Genomic DNA, 7,500 nt, shown 5'->3' on the forward strand with positions numbered 1-7,500 from the left:
GGGCACACTAAAGAGGAGCCGGGGAATGTGGAGAGGAACGAGAGACATGGAGGAGGAGAAAAGAGAGGAGTTAGGGGGATAAAGAACAGGGAAAGAGAGAAAAGAGAGAGGAGGAGAAGGAGAGCAAGAGAGAGGAGAGGCAAAGGAAAGAGCAGGAGAGGGGAGAAAGAGGGGGAGGTAAAAAAGGGAGAGAGGAGGAGAGGGGAGAAAGAGAGGGAGGTAAAGAAGGAGAGAGGAGGAGAGGAAGAGGTCTCACATTCACCAGTCTCTCCCCCTGGTCTAATTAACAACCACACTGGGACGTGTGAGTGATGAAGGCACTGGGACCACTTGCCATTCTCCTCCACACAAAACTTCTTAGAGCGCTGTTTGCTTTGAGAGCTCTGCCACAGACAGACCTCTTAACTGTGAGACACAAATAGATGGACCAAATATTCTTGAAATCGTCTTGAAATGTGGATTTTTCATTGTTTCTCTGCATCAAAAGCATGCACCAAACCTGTAGTGGAATGGTGTGGAATAAACTGGATACAACATGGACAAGTCTGGGCCTGCCCACTATACCCAACTGACGGTGGAGTGTCCTCTAAGCCATCACATCACTGACAGAGATGAAGCTGATAGCTGAATGGATGATCTCTTACCTCTGCTCTCTAAGGTCTCCACTACATACTCTAGTAGTATTTATAGTTACCTGCAGCATCATCAGCATAGCAGTATGTACTGTAGTATGTACTGGTACCTGCAGCATCATCAGCATAGTAGTATGTACTGTAGTATGTACTGGTACCTGCAGCATCATCAACATAGTAGTATGTATTGGTACTTACAGTCTCCACTGCAAAATAATATGCATTTGTACCTACAGTCTCCACTGCATAGTAGTATTTTTCAGGACCTACATTACTCTGCATATGTATTAGTAGTATTTGATGTAGTATGTATTGGTACCTAAGTTTTCTGTGCATTGTAGTATGTATTGGTACCTAAGGTTTCTGTGCATTGTAGTATTTATTATTGGTACCTAAGGTTTCTCTGCATTGTATTATTTATTGGTGCCGAAGGTTTCTGTGCATTGCAGTATTTATTGGTACCTGAATAGTAGTTTGAATGCTGTTCCTCATACTGTAACTCTCTCTGGATGAGAGTGTCTGCTAAATGAGTGAATGTAAGCATGTCATGTTACCTTGTGTGAGCGGGCAGGGTCTGGTCACCTCTGCTCCGCTGACCGAGCAGGAGGCCCCAGGAAGAGGGGTGAGGATGACCGCTCCATCTCGGTTTTCAAACACGCAGTGTTCCGTCATGATACCGGCACTGTCCAACACTGGCAGAGACCAGTAGATAGACAGGTGGGCAGGCAGACAGACAGGCAGACACACAGATAAACAGACAGACAGGCAATAGGTGAAACAGGCAGACGAGTGCATAAGCAGGCACATTTTCAGTCCTACCTAATAGTGCTGGTGTCCTTTACTGCTACAGGGCAAAGTTGCAGACACGACACAAGTACTTCAAGAAAAAAAAGATTCCTCTCTGAAAAAGCCCTGAGGTCAGTTCTGGACCTGGACACCAGCCTGGACAAAACATTCACTTAAAGAAGCGAAGCAAGCAATGAGAAATGCCAGAGACTTCCAGCCACCCTTACCGATGTCCTGTTTTGTTGCGGCATCCGCGCGGCCCACAGACGTCCTGCCCTCCTGCGAACGCAGCCACACGGAGTGCTTAAGTAAGCAGTGCTAAGCGCCGTAGCGATACACCACATCATTGCGCTTTTACTGCTGCTGCTTGTAAAACGGTGCGATGCAACAGACCGTAAAAGAGGCAGTTTGTCCTTCTTTATTTATTTATTTATTTATTTCGCTCCCGTGTGGTTTGTCTCCTGCTGGCCCGCTGGAGCTCGAGGGGGCGGGCGGGTGGACAGCAGGGGGACGAGCGCGACGCACACACGCAAACACACACACACACACACACAAACACTTACTTGTAAACGGTACAGGATGACCCCTGTGCTCAGGAGGTCGTCGTCGATGCCGATGAGGTGCGGCAGCCCAGAATCCAGCACCACGCCACTGCCCTCCTTCCTCAGGGCCACGGTCTCCTCCTGTGCGCGCACACACGCACACACACACACACACAAGTACACACACACACAGAGAGAAGTACATACACAAACACAGAAGCACACACACACACACACACACACACACACACACACACACACACACAGAGGTATTCACACAAACACATAGAAGTACACACACAGAAGTAGACACAAACACAGGCAGTAGTACAAAAACAGAGGTATGCACATACAAACACACACACACACACACACACACACACACACACACACACACACACACACAGGGAGAAGCAGAAAAATCCCGCTGTCAGACACAGGCGTGAAACATAACAGGCGGCGGGGAAGCAGGCAGGCAGGTGGGGAGGCCAAAAAAGCTCTGCATTGTTTATGGATCCTCTTCCTGGCCTGAAGGTCGGCAGGAGAGAGCAGGCCGAGAGATGGCAACACCACAGCCATGCGTCTCACCGCAACGGCAGGAGAGAGAGAGAGAGAGAGAGAGGAGGAAAAGAGAAAGGATGGAGAGAAAGGAGAGAGAGAGAGGAGGAAAAGAGAAAGGATGGAGAGAGCGATAGAGAGAGAGAGAGAGAGAGAGAGAGAGAGAGAGATGGCCGATGGCTGATGGAGAGCTCATAAATCATGTTCCTGTTAGAGAGCGGAGGTGGGATGGGAAGTTGGCGTGTAAATTCACTGCGTGGCTGGTGGCACTGACCATAGACATAAAAAACATTAGAGTGTATGCATCGCTGACTCTTAAGCCGCCAGGGCCAAACATTCATCACGGAAAGTTTCCGAGAGAAACGGCGAGAGAGAGAGAGAAAAAAAAAAGAGATAGAGAAACATAGAGGGAAAGAGAGAGGGAGAGAAAGTGTGTAAATATCATTTTGAGAAACTGGAACCAGGGAGTTCTTACGGCTCTTGGGGTGTGACCACATCTGGTTATTGCAGGTACGAGTGCTCAGTGGGCGAAGTGTGTGTGTGTGTGTGTGTGTGTGTGTAAGTGAGTGAACGCAGGAAAGGTGAGAGAAGTCTGGTTATTGCAGGTACGAGTGCTCAGTCAGTGGGCGAAGTGTGTGTGTGTGTGTGTGTGTGTGTGTGTGTGTGTGTGTGTGTGTGTGTGTGTGTGTGTGTGTGTGTGTGTGTGTGTGTGTGTGAACGCAGGGAAGATGAGAGAAGTCTGGTGAGAGAAATGGTGAGAGGCAGCTCAATATGTTTCCGAAAAAAATTGCGAAAGATTCCCAGAGTAAGACACTTCGGATATGCGCCTATTAAAAATCATTTGCACACAGGCGCCGGTAATATCTGACAGCCCTAATCTTCCTCCTCCGAAAGTGCTAACTTGCTACTGTACTTGCAGACAGCTACTGTACCCGCAGAGCGTAACAGAGGAGAGATTAGAAACATAAAAATAAAACCGTTCGTTTCATATTTCAGATATGAATACAGAATGCCCATTTCCTCTTAGGACAATAATATTTTAGCCAATGAGCAGGCGTGGAGTGTCACCGTGTGACTAACCCCCGAGCCCTCGGGCTCCGCATGGCTTCGACAGGCCTGGTGATTAATGCCGCACTAAAGCACTGACATTCAGATTACAGGAAATCATGGCCGCACGTCCCCACCCCCGCCACCAGCACATTAAAAAGTCAAAGCCGAATCAATGTTCACATGGAAAATCCATTTGGCTTGCCGGGGCTTACCTGTTAAATATGTATTTAATGCCATTTGAACAGCCCTCATTGGGAAGGTAGGCATGGATGGGGACAATTGATTTTTCACAGGAAAAGGACTTTTTCTGCACTCATCAAAAAGGTGTGGTGCTTCAGGTGACTAGTCTCTCTCAGTTCCAGTGGCGGCTTTAGACTCTTGGACCTCTCGTCCTGGGGCTGAGAATCCCATCTCCGGCGAACCGGTCCTGACCGGTCGGAACACTTACTCGCCATCAGGTCTCCTCCTCGACTGAAACGTCGCTCTCGAGTCGTCACCTTGACTTCTAGTGCTTCTGGCTGTTACATGCTCCTCTTGTGCTTCAAAGTCAAACATGTTCTGCTGCCTAAACAGCCTCCCAATTCTCACATCGTGACGTACATATATGCCTGCCAACACCTCTTCACAAGCACACATGTGCCATTGTGAATGTGTGGATGTGTGTGTGTGTGTGTGTGTGTGTGTGTGTGTGTGTGTGTAGGTGTGGGGGTGTACACAAGGGAGGTGTGAAAACATAGGCGTTTACAAGGCATCAGCCTGAGCTGAGCTTGCACTGAGATGGTGAGAAATGATTATAATGACAGCAAGTGCAACAGGCCGTTAAAAGCAACAGACAGCGTTAACCTACAGGAAGAGCCTATAGGTCTCTACGCTCTCAATGCCATCAAGAGGAGTCAGTCATTCAAAACAGGTTTTCACAGCTGGGAGAGCTCTGTGTGTGTGTGTGTGTGTGTGTGTATATATAAGGGTTCTTGGAGTCAAAGTGTATAGGGGCTTGGCTGATGAGATAGACCCTCTGCGGTGTGGATTGGGGGCGCGAGGAGTTCTTGTAAAAGTCTGTATGACGGCCCAAATTGCACATTGAGACACATCAGACATTCAGGTGGGCCCGTGCTCTTGAGCGCATTTCCATTCAAGTCCACGCAGTCTCCCTGAAGAAAAATGTCCTTTAAGCACTCGTACAGCGCTGGGAACTGAACAGCCTGTTTCTGTTTCGTTTATGCCCCTGAAATTCAAATGCCGAGGCAGACGAATACAAAACAGAGGCACTAAAAGTGGCACTCTGCATTTAATTCTCATTCTCTCTCTCCCTCTCTCCCTCTCTCTCCCTCCCTCTCTCTCTGTCTAGTAGTGAGGGGCGTTGGTGAACACGCAGTGGTCCTAACGAGGAGGGAAAGCCATCGACTGGGCGCCCTCCCGCTCTGTAATTAAACGAATCCCTCCCAGAGTTCATTAGAGATGAGGGAAGAGAGCGGCGGCTGGCAGACTAATGTGCTTCGTCCATCTCACTTTGACTCAGGTGAAAAAAACGGGCGAAAGACTTCGGGATGAGATGCGAGCAGGCGAGGAAAGGGGGTAAGTACATCCAACGGAAAGACTCGGAGTTGTCACTGCTTTCAGCGACGCTCCAAATCATGGAGCGCCGGGCATGGGATCGGCTCTTCTCCAGTGACGGGAGCAGGTGGCAAACATAATTAACTTGGTTCTGAACTTCTGTCACAGCAAGATGCTGGCCCCTATTTAAAGTGCTATTACAGAAGCCATAATTTACGGCGATTAATTTTTTCCCCCTCTCCCCTCTCCCAAACATAATGGCTTTCTTGGTGCCTTCCCCCAAAGCTTTTTGAGTTGCAACGACGAGTTTTGGCATTTCGCTGTGAACTGCGCGTGTTGGCCACGAGGCAACGGAAATGGATGGGTTCGGAGATCACTAGCAATTGGACTCACTTAGCAAAATTACACTTGCAGTTGCTGAGTGACATGTTCGACATTCACCATGGTGACCATTGCCTCTAATAGGCCCACTAGTGACCCTTATTTGTGAAAAATGTCCTTTTTCCATGTCATCACTTGCTAAAATAGAGATTTCATAAGATATAAAAGAGAGTGAAACACAGCAATCACTCACACACACACACACACACACACACACACACACACACACACACACAAACAATGTCAAAACTATTCTATGTCTAGCAGGTGTACAACATGTGAGCAGGGACTGTCACTCATCTAGCAAGCAGTGACCCACAATGCATCAGGTCAGGCTGACTATACAGCTAATAAGACCATGTGATAGGCTCTTTAAGATGCGCTGAGTTCTTCAAACAGCTCTCTGTGAAAGGATGGCTCAGGCACAGCAACTTCCTAAGCACAGCATCCCACATCCCTGACATCACATGCAGCAGTCACACTTAGGGCTGAGCCTTTGATATTCAGGCAGGATATGCACTCTTCTGTAAGCAAATGAGTGCTTCTGAATTGGTCAGTGTTCAACAGAGCCCAATTAGAACAGCTGTGATGCATGCATTCAGCCCAACATCAAAGCACGCCACCTGGGTATCTCTCAGATGTGCACGTTGCAAATACGGATCAAAGACACTTTTACAAAACACCTGTCAAGCCGCACAAAACAAATGCCTACTGCCGATCGCATTTCTAGTGTCACCTGTGAATCAGCGCTGCTATTTACGGCTCTGTCTAACACTACAGTACATTACACATCCTGATATTGATTATTAATGTCGATGAAGACACAGAGAAATACGCACTGGAGAAAAGCGAGATCTGAGAGAGCGAGGAAAAAGGTAGACGAGCAAGCGGGAAAAACAGGATTAAGAAAGAAATAGAGGAGGAATCTCTTTTCATCTTGGGATCTAAGCTGCACAAATACTCCCACTAAGAAAAGAGAGAGAGAGAGAGAGAGAGAGAGAGAGAAAGAGAGAGAAAGAGAGAGAGAAAGTAAACGGAGGAGTCAGGAGCAGTGTGTTGGGGCCCTTGGGCGCGTGCACACGTCTCTCCTCCGAAATGAGAACAAATGGCGCGGCCCACCCGAAGACAAACTGCTCTGGTTAGGATGCCACGTCCGCCATCCATCGTGACCATCCTGCAGCTCAAACATCACCGCACTTTCCAATTAACAAATACTACTGGTGCTCTCCCCCCGTCTCCCAGGCTGCAGAAGAGACATTTACTCAACCGGCATGCATCCGAAATATGCCCACATTGCTCCCCCCCCCCCACCTTCCCTGCCCCGCTCATCCCTCTCTCCTGTTCGCTGTGCCTGTCTGGAGGAGAGCGCGGCCACTCTTGAACCCATCTCATATTAATTATCTTCAGTTTCCTGCACACCCTGTAACCAATCTGAAGCGCCACCGACGCATAACTTTGCATTCCAAATTCGCCTCAGATGCCGAATTAAGATTCTGTTTACGTTCACCAGAACCCCACCACCACCACCACCACCACCAGCAGCACCCCCACCCCTCCGAAGAATTGCCGCTCCTCTCCGAAAGCGCCAATTTATTCTTTCGCTTTGAGCGGAGCGAGCTCGTCGACAGCGTTAACCCTCTGAGTGCGGCGACGTGTCGGGGTTCGGTTCAGGCGCCGGGAAACTTCCGTGGAGTGTTTTTCCTCGCTCAGACGCCGGCACGCTCTCATCGCCGTAGCAGCAGCAGCTGGGATGCTGTTGAGCCTTATTTAGCTCTTACGCGGCTAATTGAGCGGATACCGCCGCCGTCTGACGCGCCACATGTGTGCCACGCCTGGCTAGCGCGTGCCTGGCGCGGGGCCAGCGGGCACGTATAGCCCGGGCGCCGTCAGGACTCCGAGGCTGCTGGCAGATGAGGCGGCCCTCTGTTCGGTGTCCTGTTCTCCGACGCTGCGCCACCCGGTCCGGTGGCAGGGACAATATGGCCGCCTGCCTCAGA

At 49.4% G+C, this 7,500-nt stretch overlaps 1 protein-coding gene across 1 annotated transcript in view; it reads right to left on the minus strand.

Annotated features, from left to right (window-relative positions):
• Positions 1-7,500, minus strand: part of kif16bb (kinesin family member 16Bb) — a 73,130-nt gene that overhangs the window by 39,072 nt on the left and 26,558 nt on the right. Inside the window, exons 13-15 of the mRNA XM_062519202.1 lie at positions 1,982-2,101; positions 1,646-1,697; positions 1,187-1,324 (exon numbers count right to left, since the gene is read on the minus strand). Coding sequence (XP_062375186.1) covers positions 1,187-1,324; positions 1,646-1,697; positions 1,982-2,101 — 310 coding nt within the window. The remainder of the gene's footprint in view (positions 1-1,186; positions 1,325-1,645; positions 1,698-1,981; positions 2,102-7,500) is intronic.

The sequence above is a fragment of the Sardina pilchardus genome, chromosome 18, assembly GCF_963854185.1.
Source record: "Sardina pilchardus chromosome 18, fSarPil1.1, whole genome shotgun sequence".
Taxonomy (NCBI): domain Eukaryota; kingdom Metazoa; phylum Chordata; class Actinopteri; order Clupeiformes; family Clupeidae; genus Sardina; species Sardina pilchardus.